This window comes from Chelmon rostratus, chromosome 20, assembly GCF_017976325.1.
Source record: "Chelmon rostratus isolate fCheRos1 chromosome 20, fCheRos1.pri, whole genome shotgun sequence".
Taxonomy (NCBI): Eukaryota; Metazoa; Chordata; class Actinopteri; order Chaetodontiformes; family Chaetodontidae; genus Chelmon; species Chelmon rostratus.
In genome coordinates, this window is record NC_055677.1 from 10,453,055 (window position 1) to 10,473,361 (window position 20,307).

Consider the following 20,307-nt stretch of genomic DNA (forward strand, 5'->3'; position numbering starts at 1 on the left):
AGTCAAGAGAAGCAGCACTTAGAAACCATTGCTTATAATGAGTATTGAATAGCTTAAACCACCCATAATGGACCATCACAGTGATGGCATAGATAGACATTTAGTTGTTACTGCATTAAGATATACACATGCTCATTCAGAATAACTGGTTCAGCTTGTACACTGATACTAATAGCAGAGCAGATTGTTTTTAACATTCTAATGTCCCCTTATTTATGAATCCTTGATGGGTGACAGAGCCATGTGCGCATGATGGAAGGCAATGTGACTTTTCCTGAGGCTCACACAGAGAATATAAAACAAAGGGCCCTCTTCTCTTACCATCACTGACAAAGAAAATATTGCCAACCAGTGATCATCTTCTATGATCAAATTTCTTCTTAATTTCACTAAAATTAATTTGCCAAAAGGATAAACATGTCGTGAGCAAAATGAATAAAAACAACATATCATACTTAATTGTGCAAATAAATAAATTAGTGATATTTGATAAACATGTATTGACATATTCATTTGAGAACAAGACTTTGATGTGACCCATTTGTAAAATTTAATGATTCATATTTACTTTTTATTCTGTTCCTTCTGGCTTTCTGCAGAAATTCACCAAATCTTACTTTTTGGCATCTAGCAAACCACTCTCAATAATCCATAATGCAGTATTTCAAAAATAGCTGGCCCTGTGGGAATCCTGGAATGTTTTAAAACAGACTTTTCAGGACCTATCATCTAAAGCCAGAGTGGGCCACAAAGTCAAACTGAAACCAAACAAACAGGCCACTGCTGTTACGATTTTGTGTGTGGGGTTTACCTGCATGAGTGCGATGAACAGGAAGAAGGCGTTGGCAGCCCGCCTGATCTGCTCATACAGGAATCGGGGCAGAAAGGTGAGCACCCCATACTTGGTTGTACTGTAGAGGAACACAAGGAGAGAGAAGATTTTATTTAGTTTACAATCAAAAAGATGAAGGTAGAGCCAGGTAATGCATTTGCATAAGTAGGAATACATGTATACATTGTGTGCTAATGTTTTTTATAACCTGACACTCAAACGGCATTACCTTAAAGGCTGAATAACAACAGACTCCATTTGGGTTTCAATGTTGTGGCACTTTAAAATCTATTAGAAACACTCATTTGTGCCCAGAGAGGGCAAAGCCATTATGGTCTGCATACACATCACACTTACAGTATAAGTAGACCAATATGTTTAATCCAATAATCTAAATTTAGACCCAACAGCCCAGAAAATAGGGGCAAGAAACCTTGGCACCTCCAAATGTCTGTCAATCAACTGTATTGATCAGACAGCTGTATTGATTAGCCTTGATATAGCGAGGAGCTACGGTAAGAGCTTTTAGAGAGGCTAAAAATAAAAATAAAAAAAGACGACCTTCAAGTCAAGGCCTGCCTTGTTTTGTCCTGTGTGGGCTAATTGAACAGTAAGTGTTCCTGCAATGGCTTTTGATTAATGGACAGTGCATGTTTGTGTGCGTGAATGCACAAAATGGTAAAACACACAGCTCTACATAGGTCAGACTCTCCTAGGAGATGAACCCATAACCGTTCTTTCTGCGCATGTGCACTCACACACACAAACACACACACACACACACACAAAATGTCCTGACCCTCATGCTCTGGATACCTCAGAGGTAGTGATACTACACCTGTGATCCAGCAGATAAACCTGACTTTATCTAATCAAAGACAAGTGATGCCAGACTCCAAACACACGCAGACACAGACACACACACACACACACACAAGAAGAAACAAAAAAGAGGCAAAAACATCTGGCTGTGTTATTTTTCATACTATAGATGTCCAACTTGCTGGTGGGTGGTGTTAACAGCTGTTAGCTGCAGGGGTAATGCTCTCCCGCTGCTGTGTGGCTTCATCATGTTTTTTAGAAAGAAGGTCAGTGTTCTTCATACATTATAGGCCAAAGAAAAACACAGGGCTAAAGTCAGAGAGGAGTCATCCCTATAAGTGGAAGAACACAGGCAGGTAGGTTTGAAGCATTTGTTAAAGAAACGATCATGTTCAACAATAATGGTGCAGCTTACTTTGCTCCATTTTGTGCCCAGGAAAGCAGAACTAATGCTCACGTTGTATAAAAACAACTGCATACAATAAAATATGGAAGAGGAGGACCTAGGGAATGGAGAGGAGGTGAGCTGAGTGTACACATAAAAGCTAGAAGACTTTAATCTCTGAAAAATCAATAATACTATTGAACCTTTAAAACATAAACTAAAGAGTTACAGGAAGACAGGGACAGCAAAGGGCATGCCGCTGGAGCCAGAGTGCTCTTGACTCTCCAATCAGCATGCAGCGGGGGAAGAACACCACACATGATCCAATCAGATGAGCCAGGCAGCACCTGCCTTAATCTTATTTGTAGAGCTGAAATAGGCTCTTTTAAAAGTGAAATTGAATCTCCTGACAATAATGGCAGACCACTGAATGTCAACTGACTAATGACAAGCCTTTAACTCATGAGAACATGAGCCTGGTGCTCCCTTTGGCGCCAAGAACAGTTTGCACACACCAAAAGGACTAATAAAAGGTAAAGACAAGGGACAAATTAAATTGCCATCTGTCTGATTCAAACTCAAATACTGATTGGCTGACTCCATCCATCCATTTTCTACTGCTAATCTAGGACCAGGTCTCAGTGGCAGCATGTTAAGCAAGGTAGTCCAGACATGCCTCTCCCCTAAGCTAAATTTTCCAGGCCCTCCTAGGTGATCTACCCCATGTCTCCTATGGTTGCGCCACACTAGTGCCACACCAATCCACCTGTCCAGTTCACTCTCCATTTTACCCTCACTCATGAACAAGACCCTAGCGCAGTAAAAAGAACCATGGCCTGAGATTTAGGTGCTTATTCTTATCCTAACAACTGCAAACCATCTCAGTGCCCGCTGAAGGTCACAGTTTGATGAAGGCAGCAGAACCACATTATCTGCAATAAGCAGAGACGCAATTCTGAGGTCCCAAAACCGGACACCCTTCTCCCCCCAGCTGTACCTTGAGATTCTGTCCTTGGAGATAATCAGCGAAAAGGGGCAACCCTGGCGGAGGCCAACATCCACTGGAAATGTGTTTGACGTTGAGAGAGTATGGACACAGCTCTCACTTTGGTTATATAGGAACCAAATGGCTCGCAGCAAAGAGCCCGGGTACCCCATACTCCCACAGTACCCCAAACAGGAGTCTTTGTCATAGGCCTTTCCAAAGTCCACAAAAAAACAGGTAGACTGAATGAGCAATCTCCCACAACCCTTAAACAACCCTGCACGGGTGAGGCAGTCCGGGTCAGCGGATCACTGAACCCACTGAACACAGCCTGAGCCAAGCCCTGCTTTCTCTTCCTGAGAAACCAGGACTTTCTTGAGGCCAACCGAAAACCTTCTCCATGACCTGCCAGAACTCCTCTGACACTTCCTCCAACACCCAGGTTTTTGCTTTGGCGACCACCGAAGCCGCATCCCTTCTGCTGCTTCCTAAAAGGAAGCCAGCCTCCTTTGTTGGCTGCTGCCACAACATGAACTGACAACCTTCTGTTTACAACCAGAACCCATAACATATGACAGCAGGGATGATGTTGATAAAAGAGACTTCTCCAATGCAGTATGAGATGCCTATGACAAATAACTACATACAAGCAGGAACTTCACTCATATGTTCACTGTTAAACCACAGGGGGCCACCAAGACACCAGTACAATATGTAAAATAACAATACTCTTATGACTGCATGTCATAAGAGTATCGTTTTTGTCTACTTCTTGCCACAGCTGCTTAGACCACAGAAAGCTATGACTACAAAAACCACAACTCCAGCCTTTGACCGAGGTCTAAGAAATCAGGTCAGACAGCTTTTATGCAAAGTGAAACCCAGAGCCACACATTCCACAATGACCCCTCACAATTCTCAAACACCATAAACTCAACATACACCATTGACCTAATAAACACAGCTAAGATGCTTTCCGTAATTTATGTAAACAAAAGTAAGTGTAGTTACTTTGCTTTTATTAGGCATCTTAAAGGGTGTATTGATTAAGCAACAAACCATGTTAAGTTGTTAAGTCAAGCAATGTTTTGCTGAGATTCTCAGGTGGACTTCAGGCAGTGACATATGTCAGCCTCACCCGTAGTGACTGCGGCAGAGTTGCAAATAATCACTTAATAGGTGAGTTATTAAAACAGCCTTGTCAATCGAGTTTCAGTTAAACAAGTATAGTATTTGTGGAACTAAAAAAACATGTTCTTCTCTTAAGTTACTGTGATTTAAGGGAAAGCTTAAAGAAAGGGAAATATCTAAATCTCAGTGGTCCAAAGTCTATGTCGCACAGCATGCCGGGAAGAAAAACATACTAACAGGCTGTTAGCGTCCTTCAACCCAACAACACGGGTGTAAAGCCCAGTGAGTAAATATCCACAATGCTGGAGTATCCATTAGCAAGACTCCAAATCCCTAGAAACTGACCCTGCACCCTGACCCCCCTGGAAAAGCCAGGGTGAGCTTATCATCCTCTGAATGAACACAAAATAAACAAAAAGTATCAGATAAGATGAGCAGAGGTTTCATACGTCTGGTGATAATAGTTTGCTATGTTTTGTTTAGCTGTGATTAAAACCTCTCAGAAACGCTAAATTAATTTTGATCTGTGTAACTCTCTCTGCTGATCGCTCAGTTTATCAATAAGGCTACTGTTTATATAGACTCTCAGTGAACACCCAACAGAAAAAAATCAGTGCATACAAGCGGCACGACGTGCATCACAGCCAGTCGGTCAAAGTACTTACCTGACATGGTTGTCGCAGAACTTGGTATTCTGTGGCCGGTTGAGCAGCACCGTCCGCGCCGTGGCGTCTACGGGATCCGCCTGGGAAGTAGTCCCGGACATCTCATCATCTGCCTTGCGGTAACCGGCGGACGAGCAAGCAGGTCCTGCACCGTTGGATTGATGGGAGAGAGGCGAGGCTGAGTGAGTGCGAGTGAGAGACAGTGAGACAGAGATAGAGAGAGAGGGGAGGGGAGGGGGGGGGACAGAGACATAGACGGGAGACGTGGTTTACAGTTCAAAAGCGAAGGCGACCAATTAGTATTAGAGGCTACTGTACGCTGGTGTATGCTGAAGCCAGCGGGGTCGATTCAATGACGTTTCCCGTTATAAACAGCCCCCCTTGTCTTTCAGTATTATTATGCAGGTACCGTCAATGCACACACGCGCGTTTCGCGACGCCCACGGGACCCCCCGCGTATAATGGATGTGCTGAGGGATGCACAATGGCGAACAAACACACCGGGTTTGTCTGTTTTATCAGCATGTCAACTTGTCCATATGTAATACAGAGAAGACCCAGCGCACGTCGTGGCTGTCATTAAACTGCAGGCACAAATTATTTTGAAAAAAAGTGACAGAAGAGGATGCAACACGCTTCTTCTGCAGACTCCCTGCCTCCCTGCCAGCCTGGCTTTGTCATGTCCAACCATTTTAAAGCGTCGTGATCTCCGCTCAGTCACCCCCGCATGAGCTCCAGGAGCAGGACGTTTTTCATCCTCGAGTGCGCCTAATAGCGGGATAATATGTGCAGTTCTGCAGGAACATTGTGGTAAAGTGAGAGCAATGCAAACAGGTCGGGACGCCACAGTTTACTCAGCTGGTACAACAACGGCGAACCTGGGCGAGGACAGATGCAGCAGCACGCCCGTGCCTCCTCTCTCCTCCTCCGGCCTCGCTAAAGAGGAAGCTCCCGGCCCTGGTGAAAGATACTGGCCCGCCAAGCTCCGCCGCCGTGTCATCTGGCCACCTGCCGCTTCGGGAAGCCCTTATCGGTCGCGATATGGACGGTCTTCTCCCTCCAAATTGATGCTGAACAGCTCACTGCTGCAAGTCCAGACAACAAGAGGAAGCCATATGGAGCTCCTTCAGTGCTGCGGAGGGGCAAAGCCGGGGCGCCGCTTTTAAAGGGCCAGAAGCCTGATATCGCCTTAAGGTCTTTTGGTCAGGCACAGATGGGTCAAATGACATCCCCGAGGCAGGAGCCATCCATCAGGAGATCACTTCCCTGCCACTGTGATGCCAGTTCAACAGCGGTGTTCACCTGCTACAGGTTTCTGCTCTTCACATCCTTCTCATTAGTTTGCACAGATGCAGATAGTTTAGGTTTCACTCTACACCTCCAGTAATGTAAAATAGAATCATCTAGAATGCATTTATCTGGTGAGCCTCATTATTCTGATAATAATGTCTGCACAAACCCTTAAAGTGTGACTGTGGTGCTCAGTTGTTAATATACAGTGTGCTTAAATCACTTAAAGCACTTAACATCCTTCAATATTACTATATGCCATTCTTCTAAAGTGTATTATGGGATTAGTCATTTTCATTTGGTTATTTGTAACATTTCTTGGGATAAGTGCATTGTGTGTGTTTGAGTTTGTACGTGAAAACAGCAACAGGCTAATTGCATGAATAATTTAGAAAAGAATAAGCACTGCCAGGCTGAAGCAGATTGAATTTCCGCAGTCCTGAAACTCTTTCTGCAGCACTACATTCCCACAACGGATGGGTAATTCTCTGCCCTTATCAATAACCAAAATTTGGTTAATACCATTATATTCCTCTCAAGCTTCTTGTTCCAAAGGAATTGTAAAATGACCCAGCAATACGCCAGTCAGGCTTACAGTATCTACTAGATGGGCTATTATCACTTCACATCAGACGTCCACTTTTACATTTAAAGAGAGCCAGGCATTTCTTTGTTTGTTGCATTTCATAGAGGTAAACTTTTATTTTCATATTGTAGTATACTTCATTGCCATTGTAACTTTGTAGACACAGTTTTAAGAGGTTGAACATTGTTAAAAACGCCAACCTTAGTATAGTTATATTCCACACGAGCCCATAAAGTGTCTGCACAAGGCAGAGAGCAAGGGTCAAAGTCTATCCAAGCAATCTCTCATCTGTGGTATCTCTGACCAGGCTATTAACTCTGAACCTAACAGAGCTATAAGTCACAATAGCAGCTCTGCACTCCACTGTGCAAGTGGCACAGGGGTCAATCAAAATAACGAGTGATAGTAAGAAAAGGTCGAAGGATGATAAAAGGTCAAAGGTAGTCAAGGGCAATGCACACTGGTGACTGCAGGATCATCTTTTACTTAACCACAATGAAGCAATTCTTTTTTCTTTTGTTATCTTCCTCATAATGTTCTACCTTTTCTATACCTGGTTGCTTATTTCTGTTCTTATAGAACTATTTACCGTTCACCATCCCTTACCTCCACTTTTTAACCCCTCTAAAATCTACCTTTCCAAGCAGATCAATATGTCTTTCTCAGCAGCCCACTTCGGCTCTGAATCATTTCTGAGGAGATCAATGCCTCGGTTACTCATCTCTGATGGAGTACAGACGCAGTCACCTCCGTAAGTCATTACTGATGCACCTCCGATGAGTCAGCAGCAAACCCCAGCAGAGAACAGCCAGGTCAATTACACATGAAGCACCCAGCTAGACAGACAGGTACCCAAGGTCTGATAACCTGCGGCCGAAACAGGTAAGACTAGACTGATCAGACCTCAACACTCGGATCTCATACCCTGGAAGCAAGATCCTACCAGCTACCCATTTAGTTGCTGAAGCTTGAACAAGACCAAAAACAATCATATGCAAAAATTAGCCAAGCTCCTGTCCATTATGTAGAGAAACTTAAGAGAAGTAGAGAAGTGTGTCATTAGAAGCTTATTTAGTCTATATATAAAGTTAAAATTGCCTGTTCCAGTAATCGGGAAAAGGGCAATTTACAGTCAAATCCATCATACATATCATTTGTCACTCATCACAAGCTTCACAATATCTTAATATGGAGTATTGACCTTGTGTTTTGGGCTGAGCCCAAACTGCCCTGGCCTGAGGCCAAGTTTTAACTGTTAAAAAGCAGACCAGGCTACTGAATAATAGATAGCGACAGACTGCATAATTTGTCTACATTTTCCAGTATGTCCAGAGCACATTTCACCAGACAATCTGCCTTGGTGCTACGCTCCAGCCTTCACTCAAGAAACAAGTCATATTTCAGCCCCTGTCAAAGTATCTCCCTCAGTGGCTGTGTAAATTAGTGCAACTGCCAGAATTGTGTTTTAAATGGCAAAAACATAGCTATTCAGATACACATTTAATTTAATAATGTTTAATAGAGAGACACCGTCTTCCAAACACCCAACCCAGAGATGAAATGAGCCAGAATGGAAATAGCTACTAACTGTAACAGCAGTTGTAGTAGAATAGCTTCAATTATCCTGAGCTGTCGAAGCACTGCCACCCCCACAAGCCACACTGAGGACCGATACTCTGGCTGTTGCCACATTTTTATAATCTGAAAAACTGTCAAAACATTTTAGATGCAAATGCACGAGTGCAGCTGAATGTACATGGCAAATCAGGATATACTGCATAAAATGTGCGTATTTATTCCAGTATATTTTATCTTCCTTTCTTGGATGGCCACAAAGTTTTTGGAAACATGGCCCCGCAACAGCACAGTCTAAGGTTTGAATCCTCTAACAGCCACAGGCCCTGTCAAAAGGTTCTTCAACTTAACACTAATCCACAACTGCCTCACTTTTTTCAATAACTTAAATTAAATAAACAAAGAAAAACACAGAACATATTCCCCCATATTCTCTAGTCCAGCCCACAATCCTGTGTGATCAGGAAAGCATTACCAACAGACCGTCTTCTGCTTGGGTGACCCCTACGTCCCATGGCTGTCCTGGTCTCCTAGTTGACCCCGCAGGCCCTATTTGCTGGTCCTGGTTTACCTAGTCTCAAGTGTTCCCAGAGGGTCCATTTGCCACTGGAAGCAAGTCAAGAAAGCCTCTTAGGAGCCAAGTGAGTGAGCATGATAATCCCCTCTGTGTCTGCTCTGCAACTTCACCAGCTGCCAATCCATAACCTGATAATCCTACAGGTGAGACTGCAACACGCACACATTACACTAATGTATGCATATGCACAAATACACATTGACACTGTGTTATGGACACACTCTGTCAGACACACATATACATATAATGTATCTTTTAATGCCAGAAAAGATGCAAGGCCCCATCATGCAGCTAGTCCCCTGCCCCCTCTCTAAATCCAGCTCACAGTCACTTACGTGTCATACATGCATGCAGCAGTGTTCATGTACATGCTCTATTTAGGCATGCCATGCCCATACATGCATGAATTGTGTTCTAGAGCATGCATATGTATTCATATTGAAAGCTTTGCTTAAAACCCCCAGTGCGCATCGATCTGTCTCCATCAGCATGGCTTGATATGAGTGGTCACCCCACTATCAACAAGCACATGCAGTGAGAGGATTAATTCCTGTTCAGCATTCATCACTCCAGGCCCCAAGGAGCTACACGTTAATCAGGGTCCTCAGCAGTAATATCATGTCTTAACCTTTGCAGACAAGAACCAGAGACACTCTAGTAAGTACTGCAACTAAACATTGTAGCTCTTGAGGGCCAGGGTTTGGGAGCCACCTGCTCCTAGCCGTTGCACATGGCCGCATGCACCTTGGGACTCCGGACACAAATGGGGTGTCATCCAGTCTAATTCGAGCAAACTCACTTTTGTCAAACCTGTCTGTGAGGCAGGCACGCATGGTAGCGCTGGCGCCTTGGCCTGGGTCCTGCAGTTCAGAAGCCTCCTGCCTAATGGTGGTCAACACTAACTGTTCTGTGGGCACCAGAGAGGCCGCGGCAGGAGAAAACAACACACACAAGACAACAAGTCAGTATACACATACTGCACACAACAAGTCCCTGTGCCAGTAACTGAACTGTGAATGTATTTGTCTATCACTGGAAGCATTAATAGTGAGATAAGGTTCATTCCTGCATATGAATGAAGTAGGCCTGAAGAGTTGCACACAGGAGTGGACTTTATGTCGCTTGCCCAGGAGTGCCCCCCTGTGTCCAACTTATGTAAATACCTACAATGCTGCAGGTTATTAGGCCTCTCTCTATCTCCCAATGGCATCTTCGATAGCTTGGCAGCCATGACGACCAGTCATTATCTTCCCAAAACAGATGTATTGTTGACAGTTGGCTGGGCTGCATGACTCACATAAACTAGACACACCAACACTGGGACAAGATGCGCCCTAACATTTAAATACATATATACATATAGACAATGTCTAAAAACTGAAGACATCTTCAGTACAGTTTTTTCAGCTTTATATTGTGACATAATGCTAAAATACTACTTTCTCTACATTATAAAGTGCTTTCTCAACCAATGTGAGAACACTGTTATGTGTCTGTCAGTACTCATGTGTAAAAGGTACTATAAGAAACGACAAAATACTCAAATGTTGGTCAGAATGTGTATCATCCCTTATTTATGGTCGTCTTAAATACAAACAAATAAAACCATTACTCTATGTATAAATGTGTTGGAGTGTGTGAGTAAATGTGACAGATTGGTAGGGGCAGACGTCATTACCAGGGATGTGCAGCTCGCTAATTGGAACAAGGAATCAAGAGGTCAAGCTCCAAGAGATTACAGTAAAGGCAGCATGGAGAATCCAGCAGGCAACACATGTACATACCGGCTGACACTACCCCTTCACATCCATCCAGTGCTTTAAAAATGGCAGTGGTAAACACTCTTATACAACTTTTAGCCCACATGAAACCAAAGAAATCTCCACTGAAGTTACTGAAAGTCCCATATTAATTGCTCAAATACAAACAAGAGGAAAATTAGTGAATCTCATCATTGAAGCTCTACTGCATGGCTAGGTCAATATTGCATAATATACATGAAAAACAAACAACAAAAAAATGTAAGTTGCTACCTTCTACAACCTTTGTCCTTTTTTCTGGCAAAAATGTGCTGCCCCAGTGTCAAAGGACCCAGGGGTGTATTTTTTTTTTAACAGTAAATGTATATCTGAGGGAAACTCTGGCCTGAAGACAGCGTGGCCCAGTTGGCGCTCATCTCTGCTCACAATTTGCCCTGCTTTCTATTTCTGGAAGCTGCATGAGGCATGAGGCATGCAGCCACACACACACACACACACACACACACACACACACACACACACACACACACACACACACACAACAGCAAAGCAGCCTGACAATATGTCCCAGTCACTGCTAAAAGCCAGTGGATGAACTGAACACATGCTCCTCTCTTCCAGGACAATCCAATCCAATGTCAGTTTGCCATATGTGAAATCATCCATAGCAGCCTTGTGTTTAAACCTCAATGTCCTCTCTCCAAGTCTGAGGAGAGTTTGAGGCACTTTCTCCCAAAAAAGTGAGACTATAGCCCCCACTATGCAGTTGGCATGGGTAGTTTGTTTACATTAACAGCCCTAGTTCATACAGCATCTAGAAGACAGAGGCCCTGCACGCAACAGCCCAAGCCATATTGTAACACGTGTGTCTGTAAAATTATGTGATGTGAATACAGGCTCTGGGTGTGGATGCGAGTTAAGGCGAGAGATTCACTTCCGGACGGGCTCAGAATAAGGAGGGCTTTTTAGACGGTCACGTGTTTTTTAAGTCGGCGCGGTAATAGGCTGTTCTTGTACTGATCTACAGGAGCTTGAGTTGGATGTTTGAAATACAAATTGACTTACATCACTTACTAATAAAAGTATATCAATAAGTCGTCATATTTAGGCGCATCAGCCCTTACAAAAATATCCCATATGATGCGATTCAGGAGCTCTAGATACAAGAGGCTGTTGCAACAAAATTACATAATACCTTAATGTTGCCATGCGAAATAAAGTATAGTCCATTAACAGTGATAAGGTCACACAACAGATTAATAGCCATCCTATCAAGAATGAATAAGTTGCCATATTTTTGTGATGTTAAGGCACAGCACAGATCACTACATTAATCAGTATAAAAATCCCAGTTTGGGCACAGACTTATAAGCACCTGCAGTCTGCTTGCCCTTGCATCCCCAACCGGTGCCAAAAACGCGAGCGAGGCTGGAGGATAAACACCGGGACAGCAAGTCACCCCACATGCATGCCGCAGTCCAGGACAACACCGATCTCCGTTATTATGCCAAGCACATATCATATACGCACGATTATATACAGGCCGCGGTATAATCTACAATAACAGGCCTGCCTTTTATTAACACTGAGATAAACATGATTTTACAGTGTCATGTCACGAATCAAGCGGCGGGCGGAACCCCGATCGAGCAAAGATTTGATAAAATGTGTGGGGGGTTTAAGCTTACCTCCCTCGCTGTGTATCTTCTTGGCTCTCCGGTTGAAATACATCTTGCTGGTGGTGAACGACTGTCGGTGAGGCTTGGACGAGGAGGCCGGAGCGGTGGCATGCTCATGGCTCGCCGACAGAGCAGGGGATTGCTGCTCCGGGCCCAAGCTGCGGCCGTCGCTGCTGCTGCTGCTGCTGATCGGGGATCATTATTTCTCGGCTGGACCGCGGAGGTAATGTTGTGAAGGGCAGTTTCATCCAGCGTCAAGGCAGACGACACAAAGAAAATGTTACTTCCGGTCATTGCTTTCAAAATAAAGTAGGTTGGAATAAAGACTAGTGTGACGGTACGTACAGAATTAGGATTAGCCACATTAGTTAGGTAGTAAAGTTACGATTATGCTAGTAAAGACTATTTCATTAAAACATTTTACAGCACATTATATGGTGTATTCATCAGGTTAATATATATTAATTACAGTCCGTCACCTTAACATTGACAACCACATGACCACTGCAACATCACCGAGGTGCCACTTACTTTTCTGAACATTTAATATTTTAAACCCACATAAACAGCCCAGGAAAGATGATCAGACTAAGGAAAAACCGGCAGGTGAAAGGTGCCACAGTTCACTGTAGATCTAAATTAACTGTACTTTCATCAACTGTGTAACTACATTTTTTTCACAAATGGGCTAATTTATTAATATGTATTAAAAATCAAGGAGTATCCCTGTATGATTATCACACATCTGTATTTGTATATCATGGAAGTTATACAGCACTTTAATTGGTTTGATACCATTTAATTTCTTGTAATGTTTACTATTTGAGAAATGTGTTTTAGTCACATCAAACTAGACCTGAGGCGATTAGTTAATTAGCTGACTGATCAAACAGTTGAATAAAAAAAAAATTAGCAACTATTTTGGTAATCAATTAATCTTTTAAGTAAGTAAGTGTAAGCAAGATGTCTAATAATAAATAGGTTTAATTTTGTTCATTTTTTTAGGTAACTGTAAATGGCATTTTACTGTATTCTCTGAGATTTTCCCAAATAGTTTACTGGGCAATTAGAAAAATAGGTCGCAGATTAATTGATAGTGGAAATAATTGTTAGTTGCAGCCAGAGTACAACAGTATGATTTAAATATTCATAAGAAAATTATCAGTAAACTCTTAATTTGAAGGGCGACTGTCACGCGTCTGCTTCTGTCCTGTCTGGCTTTATGACAGTCTGATGCCTAGTCAGAGAACGGGGACGCGCATCGTATGATAAGTGCGTGCGCGCACCGGCGTCTTGGACGCAAAAGATAAGATTGAGGTAAATACGACGAGTTTGTCAAGGATTTGCAAATATTTAAGTGTGATTTATGTGACACCTGCTAATCATTTAAAACAAAAGGGATAACAGTAAATGGTAAAACATTGCACTACTATAAAGTTACATCAGTAGAGAAGACTCATTAACCTGGCTATAAAACTGACTGAATAACGCTAAGACAGTAACATATAAAGTTTGCTAGCAGTAGCTAGCGTTAGCCACCAAAAGCTACTGGTCAAACCAGAGTGTGTTCGAATTTTTATGCACTTTACCGTTCATGCATTTTATTTGTCATCGTGTGAGAGGAGTAGTGGGTGACTCCGTCCAAAAGTTAGCAATTAACCTAAACTTGATAGTATACGTTAATACACATTCTGAATATTTAACGTTAGCGAACACTCACCCCAACGGCCACAGGTTAACGGTGATTTAAAGCTAACAAGCCGTTAGCGGAAACTTTTAACATAATTTGTGTAGCAAGATACGCATCTCCGAACATTCCTATTATTGGTTGATTCAAAGCACGTGTTTTCGCTACAACGTGTAGCTAGCGCGGTTGCCTGTAGAGCAGTATATATATATATAGCCATATACACCAGATTTCCAGGCATAACAAAGCTGCATTTTATTCCATGTTAAGGAGCAGAGAAGAAAACCCATGTCTTCATTTTATTACATAGTAACATATTTAACTGTTTCATTTACTCTCATCACATTGTAACATAATACATATTCATATTTCAAAAGTCGATTTCCATCTTATTAAATAGGAACAGAATAAATATTTACTTCTTCACTGAGTGGCCACAACCCTCTCTAAGTCTCCCAAAGTGGACTCTAGCTGAACAGAAGCTTTCTGAGAACCAGGTTTGCAGGGACCTTTCCTTCTGCGCACACACACAATTTAACCATACGCACTCTCACACATTCTGACATACTGAACCAGTCCTGCAGTTTTACTAGTGACATGTTAACTGCAAAAATGTTGCAGCTCCTGTACTGTTGATGATGCACAAAGTGACCCAGGTAGCAACATACTGACTAGGTGGCTAAATAATCCACCTATGCTACGCTAGAAACGGACAATATCGGCGGATGTTATGTAAAAACAAACCATAAAAGCGTACAGGAACATCATGTTGCTAACACTGCCTCATTCAGGCGTTGCACTGGTACCAGAACTCATATACTCATTAACATATTTTCATTAGCAGAAATTGTAATTTTAGAGCCAGAACTCCAAGCATCATCTTTCCAGCTCCTATCTCATGAAGAAGAATGTCAGAGTTAGCTGTAACAACTTTAATTTTTAATTTTCTAATTCCATGTTCCAGGTTTTTGCTCAGCGGACTTATCAGGCTAACTACTCAATGCACCTTCATGACACAGATGCCAGGGTGTCCGTCAGGTATGGACCCAAAATTGCGACAGGAACCAACAGGAAACAATGATTTCAGGGTAAACAAGACTTTGTTTTGAAGTGGAGATGATAATCAGGCATTACAATGTAAACAACAATGAACAGCAAAACAAACAATACTGTCTTTTCGCTCCATATTGCACAACTCATACTAAATTACAACTTTGAATTCCTGATTATCACATGCCTTCTGTATTTCATTTAAATTGTGCTGCCCATATGGGTAATGATAATGATTTCAAAGTGGATGATTTTAGTGGGTGACTTACGGATACATTCTGTATTGCAATTATATGGGACAAGTGTATGAAGAGGGCCAACAAACAAATACTACTAGATGTACAGATTAAAACTTATTTCAAACTTAAATACATAGCTCATACACATCCCAATAAATCATACATTTATTAAACAACTTTAAAGGTCCAGTGTGTAGGATTTAGGGGATTCTATTGGTAGAAATGGAATATAATATTTAGAATCATGTTTTCATTAGTGTATAATCACCTGTGTTCTCATTACCTTAGAATGAGCACTTTATATCTACAGAGTGAGCAGGTCTTCGTCCACGTAGCCTACCATGTTGAACCACCACACAGAAAGGACAGACATTGGCTCTAGGAAGGGCTTTTTAGCTGCCACTGTAGAGTGACAGTGATTGAGTTTCAATCTGCAACCTCACCACTAGATGCCACTAAGTCCTAAGCACTGGACCTTTAAAAGGGACACTTTAAAATGGATGTTTAAGCTTTAAAATGGTGAATGTAAAAAAAACAAACAAAAAAACCCAAAGGTGTCCTGCTTCCATTCTAAACAGATAGCATGTGAGGAGCGTCTTGCTTCAAAACCCTTAAATACAAGCAGTGTTGAGTTATTTACAGCTTATACTGAATAAATCAAGTCTAGAAGTGATTTGTTTAGTCCAGTTGTGACAAAGATGTCACATGTATCAGACATTAAAGAGTTAAAGTGAGACTAGTCAGCAGCGGCTACAGGAGCTCCTTAAGCATTAATGCCATCCATTGACATGGGCCTCTGAAGCTTTGTGACATAGACCGGTGAAACAGGTCACAGGAAGAAGAAAATCAAACAAGTTGCTGAAAACAAAGAGTCTAAAAAAATAAAGTTTTGTTAATTCTCTGCATTTATAGTTTCTTTTTTTCCCGCACTTTTGGTTCAACCTTCTTCACTTCAACACAATGGATATTTTCAAATAAATTTAGCCATGAAAGCACTATGTACATGCAAAGCTCACTTGGGTCTGCTCAGTTCAGCCAGCCAGGAACGTAATAGCTGTTTTGTGAGCAAATAGGTCAGTCATGATGCACTGCGAGTATGGGCTGCCTGCAGATGGGGCAGGTGTTGTTTTCAGACAGCCAGCGGTCAATGCAGTGGATGTGGAATTCATGGGAACAGGGTAGGCGACGCAGCTTGTTGCCCTGGGCATACTCATTGATGCAGACACTGCATGCACGACCCATCTCCCCCTCCAGGCTGGCCTGACCATAGGTACGTGTGGATAGATTGTCAATCTGCTCTTTGGTCAGGCCCCTAGGGTGTTCATCATCCTCCTCATCATTGAGCAAGAAGAAGTGTGCCAGCCGCAGGATGGGTAGCGTACCATTTTCTACCAGGTTGTTGGTGTCTCTGCTGGTGGCCCGTCCCTCTGTGGTGCTCACTACCCCCCCTCCGAGCCTGGCCTGTCCACCCTGGTCCTCCTCACTTCCTACCAGCCCCAGCCTCTCCTGATCTACCACACCTGTACCAACCTGGCCAGCTGCACTCTCATTTGTATGTAGACGACTAGCTGGACTAGTGTTACTAATTGTACCACTAGAATCTGTTTGGCTAGGTGAGACAGCTTCAGAGTCAGCCTCTGTCTCCATTAGGGAGCTCAGTTCTCCAAATCCGGTCATGATCTGGCGTAAGATGGAACGCAGGGCAGTGGAGTTGGGCTCCCCCAGGCCTGTCTCACTAATGCGCCGCAGTGGAATCCGAATAGTACTCACATAGGTGCGGATCCCAGCTCGCTCAGAGCGGGAGATGGTGCGTCTAAATCCACCACTATCACTTTCAAATGTGACAGTATTCTCAGCAACGCGGGCACGTGAGCGCGTTCTACTGGCGATGCTGTCCCGGTCGCGGTTTTCACCAGGTCGAATCCTTCTCACCTGCAGATCCAACATGATGGTTGGGTGCCGTCGCACCGCTGAACTTCCTGATCCTATTAAATGTGATTCACTCTCACGTTCTCCTGTCTCTGCAGCCGGCTCTGTTAGAGCTGCAGGTTCTGCCACAGCCTCCCCTGTTTCCATGGAAATGGAGCTTGTGCCGCTGCCTGGCTCAACAGTGTGAATGCTAGAGCCACTGACGCCACTGCTTGATGGTGTAGTGGTAGTGGCAACAGGTATTCTGTGTAAGGGGGACCGGCTTCGCCTTGATAAGCGGGATGAAATCCCGCTTCCAGCTGTAGCCCTGCGTGCACGACCACGTGATCGAGTCCTACTGCCACGTGATTCGTGTCCCACTGCCGGGGCCTGAGGTACAGACTGGGCTGACACACGGGGACAGTCTATAGAAGCAGACATATCATCACTGCTCTGGTCTACTTCTGCATTCAGGGCCTGCTGTGAAGGTGTAGTTTGATCAACAGGAGGGTTGGGAACAGTGGGAGGTGATGCTAAAGAGTGCAAAGTGGCACCTCTCCTCTGAGCACCAGCTGGAGCAGCCACTGGTGCAGGAAGTGCAGGGGGGCTCATAGAAAGAGTGGTAGTGCTGCTGCGTGTACGCCGTGTCTGCATCCTCCTACTGAGGGCGGGGCGGGGGGTGGGGTACGGGGTCGGCCTTGATGTGGTTGAAGGGCGAGGGTTGGAGAAAGAGGAAGCGCTGCGTATAGAGGGTGAAGATGTGTTTGGGGCAGTCACTGGCAGCTCTGCAGGGTCCACAGTGTCATTGTGCTCCCCTGGCTCTGGCTGATCATGGTTGATGTTGATTTCCAGGCTAAAGCGGAATTCTCCACTGTTAGGGTTGGTCCGGCTGACAGCACGCCATGTCTGGTTTCCACTCTGCCCACTGCGAGTAGCATTACCAGTGCGTCTGAAAGTGTTCAGCCACTCCAGTAATGAGTCACCATTAGAAGTTTCTGCTCCGGGCTCTGTGCCCCCTGTAAAAAACACATATGGTAAGACTGTACACATGAAGTGCAAACTATGGATTCACCCCAAAATCTGTTCTCTTTTACAAGAAAACCCTAATAAAAACATTGGTCTTCCCCAGTTTATTAATAAATAATTGTCTTAAATAATGTATGAAAGGTAGTTCAAGAGCACTCAGTTTTTATTTGTATTTGTTTGTAATAATCCAGTTTCACACAAGCTATGATGAAAGCTATCAGTGGTTTTACAGTTCAGTAAAACTAGCCCAGTCCAGACCTAAAACATTGTGCTTATTATTATGTGACTTTTTTGGCTTTTTCCATTGCAACAGTGACTTAACCTAAGCCGTCTAGCGTCATGGCTAGAGAAAGACAGATTTGGAAAGATCAGATACAGAGAAGACCATCTCCCTCTCCCCTACCTGCCCCTCGTCTCCCTCCAGCGCCTCTCTCCTCTCCATCACCGCTGCTGCCTTGCTGTTCTCCGGAATCAGCAGTCTGCGAGCGCTGCTCAGTGCGGGGCTGAGATGACATGCGGTCTTTTGCTCCATCAAGACGCTGCCGGAGCTCCTCAGCAGTCACCTCCCCTGGGAAGCATACGACCGGTAGTGGATCAAGAACCCCATCCCTTCTCATATACTATTATCAGCATCATGCATTGTGACATCATGTACACTTAGTAAAGTTCAGATGCTTAGAATATATGTGAGGTACTGTAAGACTCCATTGACAATCAGTGCATTAACATAGTAAGATGTTTCTGTCCTCACCGGGAGTGCCAAGCAGGTTGCCGTCTCTCATTAGGCGGTACTCCTCTTCGCTCAATTCATTAATGAAGTGATAGTATGCTTCCTCCCGTCGAAGACGCTCTGCCTGCCTCCGCCGTTCGTCTCCCCCACCAGGAGGGTCCATCACCGTGAAAAGTGCTGGCAGACAGATGAGTGAGGGTGTCAGTCAGGGGTGGCGTGTCATTTGAAGGTACCCACTATAGCATTTACATCTGACATTATAAAGTAAGGGCTGCAGTCACACAGAACCCTTGCTACTCCACTGTTAGAACTGCCATGATCCCATGTCATTACAATATGGTGTTCATGGAAAAAAAAACAAGCTAATGGCTATTTGATTCTCTGGAAAGACACAGAACAAACGTTTTGCACAGCTATATAGCGTGTACTCCTTCAGTTGTATTAGAAACTAAAGCAAAATGCAATGTAATGCAATGCAGTTAGATCTATTCGGTTACCTTAGCCTTGTAATGACTAATCTCTAGCCAAGGGCGACAGTAAAGACAACGCCATCCATTTTCTATCGAAAGACTCCACCAGTAAGAGACCGAGTAAGGCTACTGTAACGTTTGTCTTGCTAACGTTTCGCCCAAAGACTGGTGCCGTATATTCATCTAATTTAACATGTGGACAACTGCTCAATTAGTTTACTGTAAGGAATAGCCGATAGAAACCTTTATGACAACATAGTCTTCATTTGAGCTAATACTAGCCAAGTTACAACAGTAGCTACGGAAGGCCATGTTGAAGGCAGGGGAATAAAGCAACAAAACTGGCGTTGTCATCCTGGTTAACCACCAATCACCGGCCTAGTCGTAATGACGGACACGCCAAGCGTCCAATCACTGCTCAAAGGCGGCACACGATAAACTAAACGGAGGTCTCCTCCATGTAAACGCAGGGCAAAGAAGGAAAGACAAAGAATCTTGTCAGCTTTATGACACAATTACATAGTCGCGGTATTAATTCCTGGCAATGATTAACTGTGTTGCCGCCCAAACACAACAGTCTGTTTTGTGGGCAATCATAGGCTCCGAAGTGTCATTTTGAATGCGCAACGCTTTAGTTGCTAACCGAGCACTAGCAAATTAGCACATCTAACGTTAGCGAATACCAGTCCGTCGACACAAGTGTTAGCTGACTCGTCAGTTAGCTGTAAGGCTAAATAACTCTTTAGATATAAATGTGACAAACAGTTTTACGAAGCAGTTAATGAATACGGAACTTAACACTTAACCCTAGCATAGTTCAATAAGGGATGACAATGACATTAAAAGGAATTTCCTACCTGACAAAGCAGCGGTAATATGGACGGTTTGCTTTACTCTCCCTTCTCTCAAA

The 20,307-nt window shown here is 43.6% G+C and overlaps 2 protein-coding genes across 5 annotated transcripts in view; both read right to left on the reverse strand.

Moving 5' to 3' along the window:
* atp8a2 (ATPase phospholipid transporting 8A2) overlaps positions 1-12,487 on the reverse strand; it is a 49,385-nt gene extending 36,898 nt beyond the window's left edge. For 2 of the 4 annotated variants that reach the window (XM_041961382.1, XM_041961385.1), the window contains exons 1-3: positions 12,297-12,487; positions 4,821-4,998; positions 812-911 (exon numbers count right to left, since the gene is read on the reverse strand). In XM_041961382.1, the coding sequence (XP_041817316.1) occupies positions 812-911; positions 4,821-4,998; positions 12,297-12,339 (321 nt within the window). In that variant the 5' untranslated portion in view covers positions 12,340-12,487. Of the gene's footprint in view, positions 1-811; positions 912-4,820; positions 4,999-8,746; positions 8,828-12,296 lie in introns of those variants that run through there. The other 2 variants (XM_041961383.1, XM_041961384.1) reach the window with 2 other exon arrangements.
* A 1,723-nt stretch (positions 12,488-14,210) lies between these two features.
* rnf6 (ring finger protein (C3H2C3 type) 6) lies at positions 14,211-20,307 on the reverse strand. The gene is made up of 4 exons (XM_041961873.1): positions 20,255-20,307; positions 18,949-19,104; positions 18,601-18,765; positions 14,211-18,187 (listed from the first exon to the last, which is right to left on the reverse strand). Exons 2-4 carry the CDS (start codon positions 19,088-19,090, stop codon positions 16,338-16,340), a joined length of 2,157 nt encoding a protein of 718 aa, XP_041817807.1. The 5' UTR covers positions 19,091-19,104; positions 20,255-20,307; the 3' UTR covers positions 14,211-16,337.